Source organism: Eumetopias jubatus, unplaced genomic scaffold (genome assembly GCF_037043125.1).
Source record: "Eumetopias jubatus isolate StellerSeaLion01/CBP00866 unplaced genomic scaffold, mEumJub1_p1.0 scaffold_12, whole genome shotgun sequence".
In the NCBI taxonomy this organism is placed as follows: Eukaryota; Metazoa; Chordata; class Mammalia; order Carnivora; family Otariidae; genus Eumetopias; species Eumetopias jubatus.
The window spans coordinates 65,905,644-65,930,588 of record NW_028274818.1 but is presented as its reverse complement, the minus strand read 5'-3'; the positions used below and the strand labels follow the sequence as shown (position 1 = coordinate 65,930,588).

General features: G+C 36.1%; 1 protein-coding gene across 4 annotated transcripts in view; it reads right to left on the bottom strand.

Moving 5' to 3' along the window:
* Positions 1–24,945, bottom strand: part of CDC42BPA (CDC42 binding protein kinase alpha) — a 350,267-nt gene that overhangs the window by 252,587 nt on the left and 72,735 nt on the right. For all 4 annotated transcript variants that reach the window (XM_028111910.2, XM_028111911.2, XM_028111912.2 and 1 more), the window contains exon 2: positions 23,442–23,533. In XM_028111910.2, the coding sequence (XP_027967711.1) occupies positions 23,442–23,533 (92 nt within the window). The remainder of the gene's footprint in view (positions 1–23,441; positions 23,534–24,945) is intronic.

The window sequence follows — 24,945 nt, the reverse complement described above, 5'->3', positions numbered from 1 at the left end:
TAGTATGTCCTAGACCCTGTAGTAGGTGCCTTGGTACTGCAGAGAAATGAATATCCTTATATTCACAGAGCACACATTCTAGCTTAATGTTACTGTTGAGTCAATTACAGAACAGCCACGTTATGGACTTCTGTGGAGCCGTGAGAAATCAGGTTTGCCAAGAAACATTTCAACACACGGGGAGAAGACTTGGAACTATTTGGTAAGAAAAGCCAGTTAGATATTAATGTTGACAAAACTATCCTAATTTTACTATGAATAGAAATTACATTAGAAAGAAAAGCCCAAAAATTTTAGAAGTAGATCTCAAGGTTATGTACCTTTCCCTCTTGCTAATTAGACGATGACTCTAACCAAGGGCATGGAACATATTTGGATTACAGTACATGATTAGTAAGTATTATTTTCATTAGTCACAACAGAGAGCACGAAAGAAAAAAGAACCTCATTTTTCTGCTTTTAATCTAATAGGGAAAATTCCTATGTTTAAAAAGCACTGTGCTAACTACTTAGTATAATGAATAAAGAAATTCAATCCTTGCCTTCACTTGTAGTCCACTGGAGAAGACAAACATTAAGTGTAGATATAAGAAATTTAAAAGTCAGAAGTATATCTGTTATAAAGCAGTTGTACAGGGGTTCTTACCTTCCCCATTAGAAAGATAGAAGTATCTTACATTTTTACGCCCATTTTTATAAACACATTCCATCTACTGATTTCATTCTCCCATTCAGTTTCTTTATGGATTGCATCCTGCCATCAATTATTTCACTGACTTCCAAATATGGAATGATTTAAGATTTTATTTATTTATTTATTTATTTATTTATTTATTTATTTATTTAAGACAGAGGGAGGGAGGGAGAGAGAGAGAGAGAAGGAGCAGAGGGAGAGGGAGAATCTCAAGCAGACTCTGCATTGAGCATGGAGCCTGAAGTGGGGCTCAATCTCACGACTCTGAGATCATGACCTGAGCCAAAATCAAGAGTCAGATGCTTAACCGACTGAGCCACCCAGGCACCCCTGCAATGATTTTAAAGAAGCAACAGGTGATAAGGAAATACATTTTGTTCAGCAGGGAGGACCTCTGATTTCTCTGAAAACACGTATCCATTAATGTTGGCCTTAAATATAATGCATTAGTCATTTCAAAGTATCTGGAGGAACTGTATCAAAAGAAATGAATGTGTGGGCAAATTCACTCTGCTCTTGAGTCTTCCTAGGGCTCAGAAGTTAAGAGTGAATGGAAATGAAAATACTCTACCCCAAAAGCAAGAAAGGCTCTACCATCTCTCTCAGAGTCAAGAGGCAAGTGTTGAAAAACAAAGGTGAGTAATTCCCCTCCACTTCTGTCCAAACGACAAATTCAGGTGAATTAAGACTCAAGACTTGTCCACTAGCAATCAGTTGGGAGGCCCATATCTCATCACTCTCCGTCCCACTAGCAAATGAGTTCCTAAGGTGCACTGGAAACTAATTCAGCTACCTGGACCCACATACTCTGAGTCTATTTCTGGTGGTATGGAAGATTACATACGTCGAATGAGCTTCCTAAACATCATAAATGTGAGAAACTATCAAAACAACCTTTTAAACACATTTCAGAGATGGGATGAAAGAAACTGGCACAGCCTCAAAACTAAGCACATCTAAGAATCCTAGAGGATAAGCAAGCACAGCTGGCTTTCACCCTGAACTCCGGAGATTGATTTTGCCCTTTGGTAACTGGAGAGCTGGAAGGGATGGGAAATAAAGACTAGGCAGCATAAAAGGTGAATAATCTAACAGGAAGCCAAACCTAGTAAGTGGATTTACAATGGTCATAGGATATAAAGTCCCTATGCAAAAAAATTAATTGCACTTCTCTGCATTAGTAAATGCTAAATGCTCCACACATACTAGACAAGAAAGGAGGACTCATCAGTTGTTGAATATGGTGTTCTACATCAACTGAGTTTGTAACTGTTCACATCTTTTACTCCTTACTGTTGTCTACTTGTTCTATCAGATATTAAATCAGTGTGCTAAAATTCCTACTAAGAGGTTCCTATGTATATCCTTTTACTTCTGTCCATTGTTGCTCTGTATCCATAAAAGCAATTAGGCAATAAAAAGCTAGGATGGATGTGATATAATAAAATTAAAAATTGGTCTTTGTCCTTAGTTCCTGGCACACTGTTCCTAAAACCTTTGGGATTTGTGGAGAGAGAAGACTGTCTTCTGTATGTTCATGGGGGCCTCGTTGGCTTCAGTATGGGGGCTGGTGACCAGGAAGACTAGGATTTGAATAGCAGCTTATTACTCTTAGCCCCACCCCCAACCTCCAGAGAAGGGGACAGGTGCAGGAGGTTGAGTTGTTAATGGCCAGTGATTTCATCAATCATGCCTACATTAGAGAATCTCCACAAAAACCCCTAAATGAAGGGGTCCTGGGAGCTTCCGGGTTGCTGAGCACATCAAGGTGCTAGGAGAGTGGCACAGAGCCAGGGCATGAAGCACCACCCCCTCCTCCACGCCCAGCCCTATGCAGCTCTTCCACTTAGCTGTTCCTGTATCCTTTATACTAAACCAGTGACACTAAGTTCCTGAGTTCTGTGAGTCCTTCTAACAAATTGCAAAACTTGAGAAGAGACTGGCAGAAACCCCTAATTTACAGCTGGTTGGTCAGAAATACCTGGTGCCCCAGGACTTGCTAATGGCATCTTGTGGGACTGAGCCTTTTAACTTATGGGATCTCCTGCTAACTCCAGGTAGGCAGTGTCCGAATCAAATTGTTGGACACCCAGGTCGTGTCCAGAGAGTTGGAGAATTGGTCAGTATGAGAAAAAGAAAAACCATACACTGGGGTCAGAAGTGTTATGAGTAAAAACAGCTCAATGGGTATACCTGTCTATTTTCCTGAGGTATGATGTTAGCATGTAACATTTCTTTATACACGGTTAGATGGAGAAATATTTCTGGACTTAAAGTCTACTTTGCCTGATTTTAGAAAAGCCATGTTACTTCAATTTACTGTTTGCACAGTAAATTCATTTTCTACATTTAATTTGTAACTTTTTTATATTCTTATATTGAAGACATATCCCTTCTAATCAGATATTCCTGACTTTTGTTTCTTTATCTAAGTGAACAACCTTTTACTTGGATTATTTAAGCTGTTTATATCTTATATAACTGCTTAAACTTTTGGGCATATTAAAATTTTGATTTAACCTATCTGCTCACTATTCCGTTGTATTTCCCATCATTTATTTTCCACCTCTATAACTCATTATACGTGCTAATATTTTCCTTTCATTGGCTGTCCTAAAGATTACCATTTACAGTATCAAATTAGTATTCTTACCACCTCCTAGACAATGATTAGATCTTCAAACACATTAAATCTATTTCCCCACCTCCTATCCACTGTGCCATTGTGGTCATGTAACCTAAATGTACAGATGAGCATTACGGTAACTGTTTTATCCCGTCATCAAAAGCCACATTTACCCTTTCTGAAGCTCTCCATCCCTTCCTACATCTCCATGCTTTATTTAGGATCGCTTTCCTTCCACCAGAAGATTCCCTTTAGTATTTCCCTTAGTTTAAGTCTATGAGGACAGATTCTCTTCAGTTTTCTCTTTGCCTAAAAAGGTCTTTGTCTTCATTTGAAAAAAAATTAAGATATAAATCATATACCATAAAATTCACCCTTTCAAAGTGTACAATTCATTGGTTTTCAGTATATTCACAAAGTTGTACAATCATCACTATCTAATGCCAGAATATTTTCATCACTCTCCCCAAAACACCCCATAGCCAGAAGCAAGCGTGCCCCACACCCCACTCCCATCAGCCCTGAAAACCACTAATCTACTTTCAGTCTCTATGGATTTGCCTATTCCAGATATTTCATATAAATGGAACCAGACAGTATCTGTTTATATCTGATTAATTTTACTTAGCATGATTTTAGGGTTTACCCACACTGTAGCAGATATGAGTATCTCCTTCCTTGTGGCTGAATAATATCCCAGTGGATGGACAGACCACATGTGTTCACACTCCTCAGCTGAGAGACATGTGGATTGTTCCCATTTTTTTGGCTATTATGATTAAGGCTCCTATGTACATTGACATACAGGGTTTTGTGTGTATGTTTGTTTTCAGTTCTCTTGGGTATAGATCTAGGAATAGAATTGCTGGATTGAATGGGTGTTTTCTAAAGTAGTTGTACACTTTACATTCCTGCCAGCAAGGTACAAGAGTTCCAGTCTTTCCACATCCTCACCAACGCTTGTTACTGTCTTTTTAATTACAACCATCTTGCTGGGTGATAAGTGGTATCTTGTGGTTTTGACTTATGTTTCCCAAATGACTAATGATGTCAGGCATCTTTTCATGTGCTTATTGGTCATTCATATATCTCATTGGAAATACATCTATCAAAATCATTAGTCAATGTTTAGTTAGGTTATTTGCATTTTTACTGCTGAGTTGTAAATGTTCTTTATAGGTTCTTGGAAACTAGACTGTTTTCAGATACATAATTTGAAAATACTTTCTCCCATTCTATGGACTGTGTTTTCACTTTCCCAATAGTGTTTAGAAGCACAAAAGTTTTAAATTTTGATGAAATCTATTGATTTTTTTCTTTGGCACCTGTGGTTTTGGTGTATACTTAAGAAACCATTGCCCAACCAAGGTCACAAAAACTTATACCTATGTTTCCTCTAAGAGTTCCACAGTTTTAGCTCTTAGCTCTTTAGTTCTATTCTCTATTTTGAATTACTTTTATATATGGTGTAAGGTGGGGTCCAACTTCATTCTTCTGCATGTGGATATCCAGTTGCTCCTGTACCATTTGCTGAAAAGATTATTTTTTTTTATCCCCTTGAATATTCTTGGCACCCTTGTCAAAAATCAACTGACCAGGGGTGCCTGCCTGGCTCAGTTGGTGGAACATGCAACTCACTATCTTGGGGTCGTGAGTTTGAACCCCACGTTGGGGGTAGAGATTACTTAATAAATAAAAGTTAAAAAAAAAAAAAGTCAGGGCATCTAGGTGGCTCGGTTGGTTGGGCAACTGACTTTGGCTCAGGTCACGATCTCAAGGTCCTAGGATGGAGCCCCACATTGGATTCCTCTCTCAGCAGGGAGTCTGCTTGTCCTTCTGCCTCTGCCCCCTCACCCCGCTCATTCTCACGCTCTCAAATAAATAAAATCTTAAAAAAAAAAAAAACTCAACAGACCATAGACATATGGGTTTATTTCTGGGCTTTGAATTGTATCCCATTAATCTATATGTGATCCTTAAGCCAGGACCACACAGCCTTGATTACCAGTACTTTTTGTATTAAGTTCTAAAATCAAGAAATGTGAATTCTCCCATTTTGTCCCTTTTCCGAATCAGTAATTCTGGGTCCCGTGAATTTCTACGTAAGTTTTAAAATCAGCCTGTCAAGGTAGCTTGGGTTTCGAAAGAGATTGCATTAATTTGGAGAGAACTGCCATCTTAACAGTACGGAGTCTTCCAACCTGTGAATACAGAATGTCTCTGTCTTCTTTAATTGCTCTCAACAATACTTTATAGTTTTGCTTTCATTTAAAAACAAATATTTTTGCTGGGTATAGAATCATAAGTTAACATGTTTGCTTCTTTGAGCAGTTTTAACATTTTCCATTATCTTTAATTTCCATCATTTCCCTTGTCAAGTGAATTGTCTTCTCATTGCTTTTTGGAAGTTACATGTCCCTTTTTCCTCTAGCTGTTATTAAAACCTTCTATCTTTGGTTTTCAGAAGTTTAACTACCATATGCCTGGACGTATTATGTGCCTTGATGCATTTATCCTGTCATGGAGTCATAGGAACTCTTGAATCTATGTGTGGATTTCTGTTCTTAGTTAGCTTTGAAAAGCTCTCATAGATCATCTCTTCAGATACTGTTTTTGTCCCATTTTCTCTCTTGTCTCCTTTCTGGAACTATAAATATATACATGTTAATTTTTTTCACTTTGCCTAATAGGAATCCTAATTTATTTTTTAATTTTCCATCCACTTTTTCTCTCCCTACTTCAGCCTAGATATTTTCTACTGACCTAGTTTCCAGTCCATTAATCCTCTCTTCAGTTTTATGTGGTTGCTATGAAACCTATCAAGTTTTAATTTAAGCCACTGTATGTTTTATTTCTACCCTAGGGTCAGATCACCTTAATACAATCTGGGATTGATTTGATTACAACCGAGTTTCCATCCTGTGAGGGCTGGCCTATTTCCATTTGTCCTCCTACCTAAGGGGTGTAACCCTTCAGGGGCCCCAATTAAACACCAAGAATATTTAACAGAGCTCTCCTCTTTATTGAGCTCTACTTTCTAATTTTTGTTTTCCCCAACCTGTGAGATTTCTGAAAGTTTTCTTTAACTTCTCTGCCCCCAGACAACTGCCTCCATTTGAAAGGTAGAGCTAAATGCTGGAGATGCACATCTCAACAGACCTACTTCTCTGATTCAGGGCCCCTGAGTCCTTACTGATTTTATAGCTCTACACTTTCAAATAAATTTGTTTTTTAATCAAGGTTTTCTAGTTGTTTTCAGCAGAAGAGGTGGTGTGACATAAACAAGTGTGTCATAATCAGAATCAGAAGTTCCATGCAAATTATTCACTGTGTCAAATTTCTCAAAATATTCTATAGGATCTTAATTGGCATTTCATAGAATTTATAGATTAATCTAGAGAGAACTGACATATTTACAAATACATTATACCATGTTTGATTATGGTGTATCTGTTTTTCAGGTCTTTTTATCATATACTCTAACAGTTTTAAATTTTCCTCCATGTAAATCTTGGCCATTATTTGTCAGGTTAAATCTAGCTACTTGATTATTTTTATTATTGCAAATGGTATCTTATACCATCATCTCTTCTAGCTGATTATTTTGTGTCTAGAGGAATTCTGATTTTTGTAAAATGATCTTTTATTTGAGAAATACTAAATTATCTTATTAATACATCTAATTTTATCTATTGCCTCTGTAGATTTTAATATGTAGGTGATCAGATTTCTCTCTTCCCTTCCAATCCTATTAACTCATTTCTATTTATTTTCTTAACATACTGGCCAGGAACTCCAGTAACATGAAATGCTCTAACAGTGTTAACCATGTTTGTCTTGTTCCTGATCTTAAATGACATGCATCTGAAGTTTTTCCATTAAAAGTTTGTTTTAGGTTTTGGCCCGTATCTCTCATCAAATTAAAGACATTCCCTTTCTTATTTTTAGAGTTTTTATAATAAATATGTATTAAATTTAACGCTTCTGAAATTGAAATAATCATGAGCCATGACCCAACAATTTTTAAATATATTAATTTTTTTAAAGAACCCATTTTGGTTTTGATAATACTATTTAACAAATTTCCAACCTTACTTTTATTAGTTCTCTCCTTCTTGTTTACTTTGTGGTTCTTTTTCCAACTTCCCGAATTAAAATTTGGGTCATTAATTACTGTATTAGTTTGCTAGGGCGCCATAACAAGGTATCATAGATCAGGGAGCTTAACCAACAGAGTTATATTTTCTCTTACAGTTCTGGAGACTTAGAAGTCCAAGATTAAGGGTTGGTTACTTCGGAGTGTCATGAAGGAAGGATCTATTCCAGGCCTCTTTCCTTGGCTTAACATGCTCATCTTCTCCCTGTGTCTTCAAATCATCTTCTCTGTGTCCAAATTTCCCCTTCTTATAAGGATACCCATGATAATACAGTAGGGCCCACACCAATGACCTCATTTTAACTTTGTTACCTCTACAAAAACTCTATTTCCGGGGCGCCTGAGTGGCTCAGTCGTTAAGCGTCTGCCTTCGGCTCAGGTCATGATCCCAGGGTCCTGGGAGCGAGTCCCACATCGGGCTCCCTGCTCAGCGGGAAGCCTGCTTCTCCCTCTCCCACTCCCCCTGCTTGTGTTCCCTCTCTCGCAATCTCTCTCTCTCTAATAAATAAATAAAAAATCTTTAAAAAATAAAAATAAAAATGTCAACTCTAAAAAAAAAACAAACAAACAAACAAAAACTCTATTTCCAAATAGGGTCATATTCTGAGGTACTAGAGGTTACAACTTCAACATACGAATGTTTTTGAGGGCTTGGGGAAAGAGCCACAATTCAGCCCACAGCACTTACCAAAGTTTGTTTCCTGCTAAATTAATTATAAGCTATAAGTCTCTAAGTATATCTAACAAATTCTGAAGTGCAGCATTTTCATTCCTATCTAATTATTTTATAATTTCCCTTATGATCTATACTTTTAAATGTATAAACATACAGGTCATTTTTAGGTGACTGATATTAATTCCTTTCTTAAAAAAGGTTTTATTTATCTATTTGAAAGAGAGGGAGCGAGCAAGCAGGGGCAGGAAAAGAGGGAGAGAGAATCTCAAGCAGACTCCCCGCTGAGCCTGGAGCCTAACACAAGCTTGATCTCCTGACTCTGAGAGCATAACCTGAGCTGAAACCAAGAGTCAGATGCTTAACTCACTGAGCCACCCAGGCACCCCAATTTCTGATTGTATTTCATTAAGGTCAGAGATAATGGTCTGCATAATAATGATAATTTTTAGAAGTTACTGAGGCACACCTTCTGGACTAGAACAAGGTAAATTTTTTTAAAGATTTTATTTATTTACTTGAGAGAAAGAGAACACAAGTGGAAGAGAGGGAGAAGCAGGCTCCCCGCTGAGCAGGAAGCCTGACACAGGGCTAGATCCCAGGACCCTGGGATCATGACCCGAGCGGAAAGCAGACGCTTAACTGACTGAGCCACCCAGGCACCCAAAGAACAAGGTAAATTTTAAGAATGATCTGTATGTGCTAGAAAAGAATGTGTATTCTCTACTGAATATAGAATTCATATCTATTAGGTTCATGATAACCATGTCATTAAAATATTTTACATCTTATCCCAGTGGCAACAGTGGCCGACTGGGTTTATAGGAAGCAGGTACTACGACTGGACATGGCAACTGTAAGCTCAGGGTCTCCACAGTTTCAGTAAATCCAGGATCCAGATCCCAAAGTGTGGTGGGCCCTAGCCATCCTTTTATGCCTGGTGGTGCTGCTTACTAAAGCAGACCCCATTTTGCACCCCCGCAGATGAACTGTTCAGCCTCCATAATGAGGACATCAACAAAACGGACTGTTTGAGCCTTTCCTGGATAGACCAAAGCTGCCTCATAGAGTACAGTTTGCTAAGAAAATAAGTCTGCCTAAAAAACTTTGATATCCAGAGACAGTGGCCAAACCGTCTAAACATTCAAAAGACATCATCAACAAAATTCCTGTGTTTCTCCCTGGTTGTTCGGGCCATGAAAACCATTTCTGACAAGCTCTGCATTCACACCCATGCGGATGCCAGTGGGGAGTTCGGGGCCCGCTTGAAAACTGCTCCTCTGTTGGGTAGTGGGGATGACTGTATGGGGGTCTTCCCTCTGGAGCCTGGAATTTCTGGACCAATCAAGGCCTGGTCTCGGATGGCCTCATTATGATTCCTATGTAGGCTGCGGACCCTCCTCTATCCCCCTATGTGAGCACTAGTTCAATGGCTCTCAGCCACCAGGCGATGGGAGGTGGAAAGACACTCTCAAGTGCAGCCAAGGCCTGTAAGCCTGGATGTAAGGAGCTACCACTAGTTTCCAGCGTCCCTTCCAGCACAACACTCGCAGCTGGTGCTTACACACAGGGCCCAGCAGAGGGAGCCTTCCCTGTGTCTGCAGACTCCCGTGGTCCTGAAGTTCAACATGTCAGCTACAAAATAAAGGGAGGCCATACCGCCGGCCTCCTGGACTGAATCATGGAGAATGCTATCCCCCACTGGCTGGCTGTCACTCCTAGAAAACGGACTGGGGTGACAACTGCTTCTTCAAATTCTCTGAGGAAAGGCCACTGTGGAATCAGAGATTGTGGGTTAGAATCTCAGGTACTGATCAGCACCACAAAAATGTGGCCTACTGCAGCCTGGTTTTTGTTGTTTTTGTTTTTTTATAAGGCTGGTTGGGTTAAGGTGAGGACTGTGGTGGGAACTCCTTTTATTCTTTTGAGTTTAGATAAGACTGAAGAGCTCGGATCATGGCCAGTGTGCTGTGGGGCCCAAAAGACGAGACCAGGCCAAACCCTGTATATACTATTTAAGGTGATCTTTTCTGGATTAAACAGAGCTCTCTTACACAGGAAAACTCCCAACCCTGGCTACATGCGGCCTCTTCGGTGGACTGATCCTTACTGCTGACTGGACGGTGAGCCCTTTCAATTTCCTAATAAGGACTTTCGTGTAGACTAGTGCCTGCGCTCCAACCAACCTCCAAACTCTCCCCCCCCCCCCAACTGGAATATCTCCACTGAGCAAAACCAAGTGAGAACCAGAAGGCTCGGACTTCAGGTTTTCCAAAGGGATGGAAAATTAAATTCCTAACAATGATTTAAATTCCTACATACATTCAGTACCTCTTACCCAGTAGTTATTTTCTAGATTTGGAATAAGAGATGATAGACAGCACTTTAAATGAAGAAAGCCACTTTGTCCAGGGGTCCCTTAATCTGTCGAACCTTCCACTGTGGCACACCCTCTCCGATCTTCTCTGTGGCATGACTTTTTTTAAACAGAAGTTTTATTTGCAGTGAGCCTGATCATGTGAATGATCTATTCCAACGCTGGCTAGAACTGCTGTGCTAGTTGCAGAACATAAATCCCAAGAGAATAGCTTAAACAAAAGTAAGTGGTTCCCTACTAGATACCAATTTGACTGCCTCTAATCCCTTCGTGAAACTAGTTTGGGAGAAACCAGTTGTTACCATTTTTTAAAATCACTGCTTTACTCTACCAATCGTTTTAACACAGAACGGAATAGATATGCCATTAAAAGTTCCACCTTCAAAAAATAAAAATTTCTAAGTCTTGATTTTTTTTTATCTGCTTGACTTGCCAGTTTCTGAGAAGGGAGAGTTAAAAGCTCTATTTTAAACTGTTCTGAGTTTTTGTATTCCCCTATGGAAATTTTATCAGTTGTTACTGTATATATTTTAAAGCTCATTTGTTAGATCGATTATTACAGCTTTTTACAAATTACTTTATAACATTTGTGATTATGACATACAGAAAGAAGACAAAACAAATGTAGAGTTAAACACAATTTTAAAGTGAACATATAAGTAAAACGGAGATCAAGAAAGAGAACATCGCAGTAACCCAGAATCTGCCCACGTGCTTCTACCTTCTCTTCAGAGATAAGCATTATTCTGACTTTTGTAATAAAATCAAATCACATGCATTCTCTCCTATGGTGCCGTCCTTCAACTCAACACAGTCAGGTTTTAGAAAACAAGGTTATTCTAGCCTCATCAAATGGGCTGGGCAATGGTACCTCTTTTTCTATCTGGGGAAGTTTACATTTAGAAGTACTTCTTTCTTCCTTAAGTTACTCAAAGAACTTGCAGATTAATTCATCTCAACCTGGAAGAATTTCTAGTGATTTTTTAAAATAGAGAATAAGTTCAAAAAGAATTATTCAATAAATAGCGAATGCTTGAAAAATCAAAACAAAAATGTTTCTACTTAGAAGGGTCACTCCCACTCCTGTGAGCATCTACCTGTGCCCCATCCTCCTTGTCCCTGTAAAATGTTACTTTATGCAAATACAAGTATGAATCGTACAATTTCTACCTCTTAACAAAAAACAGCATACCACATACATACACACACACAGACACACACACACACACACACACACACTATCCTGCAGCCTAATTTATTCACTTTACAATATATCCTGGCGATCTCTCCACAGAGGTCCAGTGAACTCCTTCTTCATTGCACCTGTATGGTGTTCCACTGTGTGGCTATACCATAGTTTGTTCAACATGTTTTGGACACTTGTGTTGTATTTGTCTTATTTTTTACACTTGAACAGCTGATCCATTTGTAGTTTGTTGTGATATATAATTGAATTTTAATTGGATCCACAAATGGATCCTTCCAACTCACTATCCTATTGTCTCAAGATCATGTATTAAAACGTCTCTTTTGCACTAATTGGAGATGCTGCCTTTAGCAGACATTAAATTACTATGTGTATGTAAGCCCATTTCTGGACTTCTTATTCATGTGTATTTCTTAAGGCTTTATAATATGTTTTAATATACAGTAGGTCTGTCACTGTGCCATTTTTCGAGTGTTTTTCTGTTGATTCTTAATTATTTTCCTGTATAAACTTAAAAATCAACCTAGTAATTACCATATGTATTGGAATTATTTAATCTGTTAATTTAGAAATAATTAACACTTCAATGATGTAGCAATTACAAATGTGTTTTTCTCTTCCATTATCTTCCATCTGACATTGTTTATACATATAAAAGTTCATGACTTGTGTATATGTATAATTACTATGGAATTATTTAATTTATAGTAGCTTTTAGCATTATCTTGGGACTTTTAGATATATTTTTAGATATATAATAATATATTCGCGAACTGAGGTTCTAACTCCTTCCTTTTTAATCCTTATACCCAACTGATACAGGCTTTTTGGCAAAAATTATGTGTGTGTGGGGGGTGTCATTCCAGTTCATTTTTGTTTGACCCTAATTCTGGGCAATTTATGTGATTCCACCCTCTAATTTACGCAGTAGCAGAAAGGTAGAAGAAAGAGCAAAATTATCAACAAGAAGAAAATGGACTGATACTGATGTTTCTGTAATGAATTAAGAATGTTGTGACACTTAAAAAATGCTAAATTCTTGGAGTGGGGAAAAAAAGGATCCATATTCAAGAACAACTATTATGAAAATAATGCAAAGATATCTGGCAAAGAAGTCAATACAGAAATCAAAAGAGAACATTAAAAAATATTCAAATAATCCCCCAAAAAGGCAGAAAGAGAGCAAGAGAAGAACAAGAATGAGGCAAACAGAAAACAAAACAAAAAAATGACATACCTATATATAATTATATTTATAAATTTTCACTAAAATGGCCTAAACTGGGCTTCAGCAAACCATGGCCTATAAGTCAAATATAGCCCAACACCTGTTTTATAAATAAAGTTTTATTTGAATCCAGCCAAATCCATTCATTTACAGATTGTCTACGGCTATGTTCACACTACAATGACAGAGTAGAGTATTTGCCACACAAACCATATGGACTGTGAAATCTAAAATATTTACTGTCTGGCAGTTCACAGAAAAAAATCTGTTGACCCATGGTCTAAATAGCCCGATTAAAATGCATAGATTACCAGAATGTATAAAAAATGCAAAACCTAACTACATGCCATCCACAAGAGATTCACTTTATTTTTTTTAAAGATTTATTTATTTAGAGAGAGAGAGAGAGAGCAGGGGGATAGGGAGAGGGAGACAAGCAAACTCCCCGCTGAGTGGGGAGCCCAGTGCAGGGCTCGATCCCAAGACCCTGAGGATCATGACCTGAGCTGAAATCAAGAGTCAGACGCTCAACCGACTGAACCACCCAGGTGCCCCAGGAGATTCACTTTACACACAAATGCAAAAAGAAAAAGTTCAACCCTTAAGAAAGCTGACCATATTAATATGAGACAAACTAGACTACCAAACAGACGTATTACCTTACAAAAAAGGAAACATTCCATAATGATAAAAAAGTTGATGTATCAGAAATATATAAAAATTGAGAAATCGTATGCCCCTTTTATAAGTTTCAAAATGCATGAAGAGGAGGAATAGACATACTGACAATTATATTTGAAGATTCTATAATACTCCTTTCTCAAATGAACTAAACAAAACTCACCAAAGTATGGAAGATTTTATTGACAGCATCAACCATCTTGATCTGACATTTATAAAAGAATACAAGCAACAAACATAGAATAAAAATTATTTTCAAGTACACATGGAGTGTTCATAACAATAAGTCATATTTTGACCATAATATAGATTTTAATAAACCTCAAAAGTACTGAAACCTCAGAGTATGATGTCTGACCATAACAAACATAATTTGGACATCAATAACAACAAGATAACTCATCCAGTCCCAAAATTATTAAAAGTAAATGCTATACTTAATAACTCATCAATCAAAGATATCAAAGAGAAAGATAGTATTTTGATATGAATGATAGTGAAAATATAACATCAAAATGTGTGGGATACACCTAATCCTGCTCAGAGGGAAATTTATAGTTTTAATGCTTAAATTGGAATGGAAAAAAATCAAAGATCTAAGTTTAAGTTTCTACCCTGAGAAGCTAGAAAGAAGATGAGAAAATCAAATCCAAAGAAAGTATTAGAAAAGAAATAACAAAAAAATTTTTATGTTAAAAAGTGACAAAAATAGGAGCACCTCGGTGGGGCTCAGTCAGTTAAGCATCGGACTCTTGGTTTTTGGCTCAGGTCATGATCTCAGGGTTGTAAGATCGAGCCCCACGTTGGGGTCCACACTCAGCACAGAGTCTGCTTGAGATTCTCTCCCTTTCCTTCTCCCTCTCCCTCCTCCTCTGCCCCCTCCCTGCTTGTGTGCACTCTCAAATAAATAAATCTTATTTTAAAAAAGTGACAAAAATACAGACAATCCACAGACCTAAAGTAGCTTTGTTCAAAATTAATAACACTGAACAACCTCTAACATTGACTAACAAAGAATGAGAGGAATAAAACATAAATATCAGCAATGAAAGATGGAGTATTACCTCATATTCCACAAACATCAAAAAAAATAATAAAGGCGTATTATGAGCAACTTACATTTGAAAACTTAAATGAAATAAACAAATTCCATGAAAAATAAAATTTACTGAAACTGACACAATAGAAAATCAAAAATCTGAATAGTTCTGTAACCATCAAGAAACTAAATTAGTAGGATTATATGCTCCACAAAAAAACCCCAAGTCCAGATGGTTTTACTGATAAATTCTATCCAACACTTAAGGGGAAAAAAAAAAATACACAAAATATTAAAAAAAAAAAGGCAAACCCTCTACCAGTTCATTTCGTAAGTCCAGCATAACACTAAAGTAAAAAATTGACATCAACATTGTAAAAAAGAAATCATAGGTCAACATTCTCCATTAATTATAGATATGAAAATAGCTAAGAAAATACTAAGGAACTACTGAATAGAGCAATATCTCAAAAGGATAGTAAGTCATGACCAACTGGAATTTATCCCAGAGATTAGTGTAACATTTGAAAATCAGTCATTTACCAAAGGCATAATCCATGAAAGAAATAATTGATAAGCTAGACTTCACCAAAATTAAAAACTTCTGCTCTATGACAGACTGTCAAGAGAATGAGAAAACAAACCTGGGAGAAAATATTTGCAAAAGACCCATCTGATAACAGACTGTTATCCAAAACAAAGAACTCTTAAAAATCAACATTAAGAAAACAAACCACCCCATTAAAAAACTGGGCCAAAGATCCTAACCGACATCTCACCCAAGAAGATACACAGATGGCAAAAAAGCATATGAAAAGACGCTCAACATCACCTAGGGAACTGCAAGTTAAAACAACCATGAGATACAACTACACGCCTATTAGAACAGCCAAAATTTAAAACACTGAAAACTCCAAACGCTGATAAGGATGTGGAGCGACAGGAACTCTCATTCATTGCTGGTAAAATGCAAAATGGTACCAGCCACGTTGTAAGACATTTTAGCAATTTCTTACAAAACTTTAACAATACTCTTATCATTCCATCCAGCATGAGCTCCTTGGTATTTGCCCAAAAGAAGTGAAAATTTATGTCCACACAACAACCTGCACATGGGTACTTATGGCCGCTTAATTCATAATTGCCAAAAGTTGGAAGCAACCAAGATGTCTATCAGTAGGTAAATGGATAAATAAAACCAGTGGCATGTTCGGACAATGGTGTATTACTCAATGCTAAAAAGAAACGAGCTTTCAAAAGCCATGAAAGGACATAAGAGAAACTTAAGTGAACATTACCACATGGAAGAAGGCAATCTGAAAAGGCTACATCCTGTATGATTCCAACTATACAACATTCTGGAAAAGGCAAAACTGTGGGGACAGTAAAAAGACAAGTGACTGCCAGAGGACAAAGGAAAGGTGGGATGATAAACAGAGTACAGAGGACTTTTAAGGCAGTGAAACAATTCTGTGTGATATTATAAGGGTAGATATGTGTATCATTATACATTGGTTGAAACCGATACAATGTGCACCACCAAGAGCAACCCCTAAGGTAAACTACAGACTGCAGCTGATAACGTTGTGTCCGCGCAGATTCACCGACTATAGCAAACATATCACTAGAGTGCAGGATGTCAACAGTGGAAGAGGCTGAGCACAAGTCGGGGCGGGGGTATATAGGAACTCCCTGTACTTTCCACTCAATTTTGCTATGAACAAAAAATGCTCTAAAAAATCAAATCTATTCTTAAAAAGTCAATCAAAATGACTCACCTTATTACCAGAATAAAAGGGCAAATCTATATGATTATTTCAGTAAATGCCCAAAAGCATATGACAAAATTCAGCACCCATTAGTGAAATTTTTTAAATTCTCAGCAAACTAGTAATAGAAGAACCCAGTAGAAGGACTTGCACTCAGACTTCACTACATGCTCTCAGCTTTATAGTATAAAGCTACAGGAATCAAAATCAAGATAGTGTGAGAATGGCACAGAGACAGACAAAGAGACCAATGAAATAGAATAGAAAGAGCAGAAAAAGATCAAGATTACATGGTCAACTGATTTTTTTGACAAAGCTGCTGAAGTCATTCAACAGATGGGAAACAGCCTTTTCAACAAATGGTGTTAAAACAACTGGAAATCCATTGGGAAATAAATGAACCTCAATCCCTAGCTCACTTTATACATGAATTAATTTGAAATGGATCACCAATCTAAACAAAAAAGGTAAAACTATCAAGCTTTTATGGGAAAAACATAAATACCTTTGTGACCTGAATATGAACAAGAATTTCTTAGAAAGAACATAGAAAATAACAACCATAAGAGAAAAAATTTTCAATTATATCATCAAAATTTAAAACTTCAGGGGCGCCTGGGTGGCTCAGTCATTAAGCGTCTGCCTTTGGCTCAGGTCATGATCGCAGGGTCCTGGGATCGAGCCCCGCATCAGGCTCCCTACTCAGCGGGAAGCCTGCTTCTCCCTCTCCCACTCCCCCTGCTTGTGTTCCTGCTCTTGCTGTGTCTCTCTCTGTCAAATAAATAAAATCTTTAAAAAAAATTTTTTTTCTTAAACTTCGTAAGGAAACATTTCTTTTTGAAAATTAATAGGCAAGCCACACAGCCTGTGAGAAAAAATTGACAAAACATGTATCTGACAAAGGACTTTTATAAAATATAATGAATTCCTACAACTCAATAATGAAAATACAAATACCTCAATTTTTTAAAATGAGCAAAATATCTGAACACATACTTCACAAAGAAGATATAAGAATGGTGAATAAGCCACAAAAACACATTATTATGTTGATATAAAACACATATCCAAATAACAATGCAATTTAATACCATGAGGTACTATTACACACTCACTAGACTAACAATGAAAAAGTATTGGTGAGAACCATGGAACATGGTAGGAATATAAATTGGTACAACCCAATTAGAAAAAATTTGCCAGTTTCTTTTGAACATGCACCTACCATTAACAAAGCAGTGCCAGTAGTAGATATTTTTCCAAGGAAAATATAAATGTATTTCCATACATACTTGTACAATATGCATATCAGCTTTATTCCTAATACCCAAAAACTAAAAACAGCCCAAATGCTCATCAACATAAGAATGGATAAACTGGGGCGCCTGGGTGGCTCAGTTGGTTAAGCGACTGCCTTCAGCTCAGGTCATGATCCTGGAGTCCCGGGATCGAGTCCCGCATCGGGGTCCCTGCTCAGCGGGGAGTCTGCTTCTCCCTCTAACCCTCTTCCCTCTCGTGCTCTCTCTCATTCTCTCTCTCTCAAATAAATAAAATCTTTAAAAAAAAAAAAAAGAATGGATAAACTGTAATACATTAATAAAACAATATGCTAATCAGCAACAAAAAGGTAATATTCATACATTCAATCACAAGGATGGATCTCACAGACATATTCTGAGCAAAAGAATTCATATACCAAAAAGTACATATGGTAGGATTCCATTTACATGAAATTTTCGAAAACCCAAAACTAATCCACAGTTAAAATTTAGAAGAGTGGTTGCCACTTGATGGAAGTTATAGGGAACTAACAGGGAAGGAAATACTTCCTAGGGAGATGGAAAAGTTCTATATCTTCAATAAGGGTGAATCTAATTGTCAAAACTCACATTATACATATCACAATTAGTGTATTTTGACATATATAAAATTTACCTCAAAAGAGATAGACAACCAAAACAAAAAACAAAAAAACTCACACTCCTAGATGACTTAACTAGTTTTCAAAGAAATACTAAACTTATACAAACTTTCAAAAAATTGAGAAACCAAGAACACTTTCCAAATTGTCTTATGAGCTAAGCATATCATTCCAGAATATAAAAAAATTAATAGGATAGGTAAATTAAAGGCCAATCTTTCTCCTGCACGTAAACAAAAAACTGCTGAACAAAATATAAGCAAATCAAACCAAACTATATATATTAAAATACACAGGAACAACTGGATTTATACACTAATGTAGTATTGGTACCTTTAAAAACTAACCAATATAATCCCCACAGTAACCAAATACAGAAGTTAAATCATCTCAACAAAACATATATAGAAAAAGCTTTCGATAAAAGTTAACTCCTATGCAAAGCAAAAACTCTCAACAGACTAGGACTAGAAGGAAAACTACCTTAACCTAAAAGAGTAACAATACAAACAAAAAAGCTGCAGCAAACTTCAAACTCATTAGTAAAATATTGAATACTTCCTCCTGAAATCACAAACCAGACAAAATTCTATTTTCACCACTTGAATTCAACATTTTATGGAAGATCCTCTCCATTGCATAATACAAGAGAAAGAAATAAAAGACATAAAGTTCGGAAAGGAAAAAAAAAATCTGTCATTATTTGAAAATAAGGTTATGAAAAATTCAAAGAACTTACATGTAATCTAGAATAAGTGAATATATCAAGATCCTTAAATACAATATCAATATAAAAAAATCAATTGTATTTCTATTCTAGTAACAAAATTAGAAAACAGAATTCTATAAAAAGCTTATCCACAAACATCACTCATAAATAAATGTATAAAACCCACAAAGAAAATGAGCCTTGACCCATACCTCAAGAAACACAAAATAATCAGTATCAGATGGATCATAGACTAAAATATAAAGCATAATGATATGCTTAAAGATTATAGAATATAACACAAGAAAATATTTTCATGACCTTGGGGTTAAAAAAAAAAACTTGTTTAAAGGAACACAAAAAAGGACTCATTATAAAGAAAAGTTTAATTAACTGGACTTCACTAAATCTAAGAAATTCTTTTCAATAGAAGCCACAGAAAGGTAGAAATATTTTATTTATTACACACACACACACACACACACACACACACTATCTCCAGCAAAGGACCTGTATCCAGAATGTACCAATAAGTCAGACAACCCACTCTCAATTCCCCACCCACTCCCAACCCCCCAACCTGAGAATATGCCCTTCAAGAAAAAAAAAAAACCACGGGGTGCCTGGGTGGCTCAGTCAGTTAAGCGTCTGTCTTTGGCTCAGGTCATGGTCCCAGCATCCTGGAATCGAGCCCTGCATTGGGCTCTGTGCTCAGCAGGGAGCCTGCTTCTCCCTCTCCTTCTGCTTGCCTGCCTACTTGTGATCTCTCTCTCTCTGTGTCAAATAAATAAAATCTTTTAAAAAAAATCTAAGTTATATACAGTGATATAAAAATGGGCTTAAGTTAAAGAGTTATCAGAAAACGTAAAGTGAAATCATAATTCAGTATTACTCACCCACCAAAAAAAAAAAAAAGGCTAAAGTTAAAAAAAAATAATCAAGTGTTGGTGAGTTGTGAAGCAACTGGGAACTTCATTGTTGGTGGGTATATTGGTAAAAATTGGCAAACTGGTAACCACTTGGGAAATTATCTGGCACTATCTACCAAAGCTGAAAAGGCCTACCCGATGACCCAGCAATTCCTCCTACGTTTATATCAAACACAAATGAGTGCCTCTGTCTCCCAAAAGACATGTACAAGAATGTTCATAACAACATTATTAACATAGCCAAAAACTATAAACAACTTGAATACCCACCAACATTAGTATGAATAAATAACTTGCGGTATATTTATACAAAGAAATACCGTGAACTAATACAAAGATGACTCATACAAGCATAATGTTGAGCTAAATAAGCCAGAAAGAAGAGTATTTTTTTATATAATTCCATTAAGATAAAATTCAAAAACAGGCAAAATAAATCAACAGTGATAAAGTCAGCTGGTTGACTAGATGGTTAATATGGAGATGCTTATTCACACAGAGAAGGCAATGGGTGCCTATCTTGGTCTGCATATCTGCATAATGGTTACACAAGTACATGCAAATGTAAAAGTCCACTGAGTCAGGTATGCATAGAACTCAATTTTTTAAAAATTTTAAGACCTCAAAATAAATATATTTTCAGACAAATAAAAGCAGACATTTTATCATCAGCAGACCTGATGAAACAGTAAAAGGAATTTTTAAGTCAAAATGAAAATATTATCAAAGGGAATTCTGTGAATGTAAAGTCTGTGAATGTGAAGGAATAGGGACAGTAGTTTTTGAGGTTTTAAATATATGTACAACTAAAGACATAACAGCAATGACCCAAAAAAGGTAGAAGTCAGGTAAATCAGAAGTGGCAAAATACAAATTTACCAAGAATACATGTGGCAATCTCCAGGGAAAACAACAAAAAGTAAAACTAAGAAATTAATAAATGAGGGAGAGAATAATTTAAAATACTCCATTACCAGGAATTGAGAGACACATAATACAGAATGGGCAAGACAAATAGAAAACAAATAGTAATAAATAATTCCATTACATATCAACTGACTCCAATTAAAAGATGAGATTATCAGACTAGAATAAAAAACAAAAACTGGGGGACCTGGCTGGCTCAGACGGTAGAGAATGTGACTCTTGATCTTGGGGTCATGAGTTCAAGCCCCATGCTGGAGGTAGAATTTACTTAAAAAAAAAAAAAAAAGGAAAACCTATATTCTACTTAACAGTAAACATACCATAAGATTAAAGAAAGCTAAAACTGTAAGGATGAAATAAGATATTTAATGCAAATACTAATAAAAAGAGCTAGAATCATTCTATTAATATCAAATTAAGAAAAATTTAACTCAAAAAGCATTACTTAGAGACAACAAGGATCATTCCATTATGATAAAAGAGTTAATCACCAGGAAGATATAATAACTTTATATTTGTCATCAGTGAAAACTAAAAGAAATAAACAAATCCTCTCTAAGGAAATGACAGATCAAGGGGAGAAAATAACAAAGGAAGGATGTGAAAGATTTAAACAAGGTTAATGATTTTAACCTAATTGATATTTATACAACAATTCACAGCAAATTTCAAAGGACTGAAATCACACAGTGACTGTTACGGAATTACACTGCAACTCAGTAACAGAAATATACCCAGAAAACCCTCCAAGTATTTGGAAATTGAACAACAAACTTCTAAAGTAATAGATAAAAGAAAGAAAGAAAGAAAAAGAAGAAAGAAAACACAATGGAAATTTGAAATCACACTGTATTTTGAGCAAAATTAACAGTGAAAATATGACATATCAAAACTTATCAGCTGTAGCTAAAGCTGCTTAGAGGAAAACGTATAGCCTTAAATACACATTTTAAAAGAAGGGCTAGACATCAATGCTCTAAGTATCTATCTCCAAAAGTTACAAAAAGAATAGCAACTTAAAACCGAAGAGAGTAGAGTCGGCTTCCCCTTCTGCCCTTACCCCCGCTGCTGCTCGATCTAATAAATAAAATCTTTAAAAAGAAAGAAAAAGAAAACCAATGAGAGTAGAAGGAAGAAAATATTAAGAGCAGCAATTACTGAAACAGAAAACAAATCTACAATAGAAAAATTCAAAAAGCAAAGGTTAATTCATTGAAAAAATAATAAAACTGATAAAGCTCTAGCATGATAAATGAAAAGAAAGGAGAGGCAAAAATAAATATAGTAGTAACTGAAAAATTAGATGACATGGGTGAACTTAGAAAACTGACACATAGAAGGAAAATCCAAACAGTCTGATTTTCCACTAAAGAAATTAAAACTGTCTCACTGGCAACTTCCAGGCCCAGTGGTTTCACAAGTGAAATTTTCTAAGCATATAAGGAAGAAATAATAACAATCTTCCCAAACTCTTCCAGAGAAGAGTAAAAGAGGCCAGCATAACCAAAATACCAGAATGTGATCAGGATTTTCAGTAGGAAAATTACAGGCCAGTTTCTCTCCAAGAATCTGAACACACACACACACACACACACACACACAGGCCAGTTTCTCTCCAAGAATCTGAACACACACACACACACACACACACACACACACAGCAAGCCAAGTGCAATGAAACATAAAAAGGATAATACAAAGTTGGGCTTATCTTAGAAATGCAATGTTAGTTTAACATTTGAAAATAAATCGTTGTAATTCAACACATTAACAGAGTAAAGGAGAAAAGACTTAAGTGTCTCAAAAGATGTTGATAAAACATTTTCTTAAAATCCAACACAATTCATAATTGAAAAAGTAAAATCAGCTAGGTTGCTAGATATGAAGTCAAACAAAATTCCATTATATTTCTCACTACTAGCAAAAAAACAACTAGAAAATGAAATTTAACAATTTTAATTAAAATAACAAAGAATATCATATTCCTTCATCAACTGGCTGACTCAGTATTAAGGAATCAATTATCTACAAACTAATCTCCAGTTTCAGTGCAATCCTAATCAAAATTCAAGCAGATATATGGGTGTGGATTTTTAAGAGTAATTCTGAAACTGAAACACTCATTGTAAAATTACATGAAAATATCAAGGGCCAAGAACAGAGGAGGAGAGGGAGGAAGCTAAAGAACATACACTACCAGAGACTGAGACTTCTTAAATCTAGAGTATGTAAGACTGTGTGGTACTGGCACAAGGAGAGACACATAAACCCATGGAACAGAAGAGTCCAGAAGCATACTCAAACTTACACTGACAGACGAAGAAAAACTTCTTGGAAAAAATTCCATGTAGAAATATTTCATTCAAAACACTAATATATATTTTCTGATTGATCATATCAATTATGACAGCAAGGAAATCATGTTTCAGTTAAATTCTCTCACAAACTGTATAAAATTACTTCCAAAACAATTAGCAGAACTTTTATAAAAACTTTGTCTCTTACCTCTCCAAAAGCTCCTCGACCTATCACCTTCAATATCTCAAAGTCTTCTCTATGTAGGCGCATCTGTTTTACTTTAGAAGTAAATGGTTTGGCTGAAATAAAAGAAAAACATCAATTAGTTTCTTAATGAATTGTGATGCAAATTAGATATATACATAACGGTTCTTAATAAAAATGCAAATTATGATTAAGCATGAAGTCAAACTATTTCATAATCCCATCAAACTATATTAAGAATAAATACATTTAATTTCCATAAGAAAATAATTTCCTTTATTTCTCGCATGTGAATTATGTTTTTGGTGAGAAACATATTTTTAAACACCTAATAACATATGAAATAAGGCAAAGTAACAGAAATGTACAAAGGAGTCCAATTCCTTTTCGTGTTGAACACTGTGTATATTCTAACACTCAATGCTAGACATATATTTTAACACAAATGTCTGAGAAGTAAAAGCAAATTTTATGGAAGAGGGAGTTTCAGCAATTCCCACCAAGTAAATTCAGATTTCTTTCACACTCATTCATTTATTTACCCTTTTAACACTCCTTTAGCAAGACTCTACACTATATAAAGCATGGTGGCAATCACTGGAGTCTGAACAATTACGAGTAAAATATGATACCTTCCTTCAAAAAGTTCTCAGTCTTCAGGGCAGACAGACATAAACACACAAACAAAATGTAACAATGGGATGAAACTTCTAATAGAGGTAAATATAAAGTGCTTCAAGATAGGTGAGAATGGAACACTAATACTTCACAGACAAAGTAACACAGGAACTGGACCTTGAGGACTAAGTAGAATTTTGCTATTTTGCCTGGGTTTGCAGTGTAGACATTCCAGGCACAGGGAGCAATATAAGCAAATGAAGAGAGGCAAGAAAATGACAGTTGAGGTGATAACAGTCAATACTCCATTGTTGTTATACAATTTTGAGAAGAAATACAAAGAAATGGGACCTAGAAAGTGAAAAATGTAAATGGCCTTGAATACCATACAAGGTATTAATAATAGGGGATAAACTGACATTTTTTTAAATCATAAAATCAATGTATGTTCTGCTGCCTCTAAGAGAAATGTAGACCTATCTTCCTTTCCTCCCTTCATGTCCCTTTTCATTCTCACGCAAAAAGGAGCAATATGACTAAAGGGTCATTATATACAGACACAGCTCTCTTCCCCTTCCTTCCATGGAGCAAGAGTAATATTTATTTAGCATTAGGAGAATGAACTAGGCAAGCCAGTCCTTACAACTTGATTTGTTCTGAAGGTATTTAGCCCGACTAGCTAATTTAGAAAAGAAGGGTATTCCAAATTGCGTATCTCAGTCTAGTAGAGACTTCTGTGATGGTGTTTTAGAAAATAAGGAAAGGATACAAAGATTGGCTATTTGGAATTCACAAAAGGAGAATATGATCAAAGGAATATCATATTTAAATGAAGGTATGGAGGCTCTCATCCTAGGAGAAAGAGAACACAGAAAACAATGGCACCAAA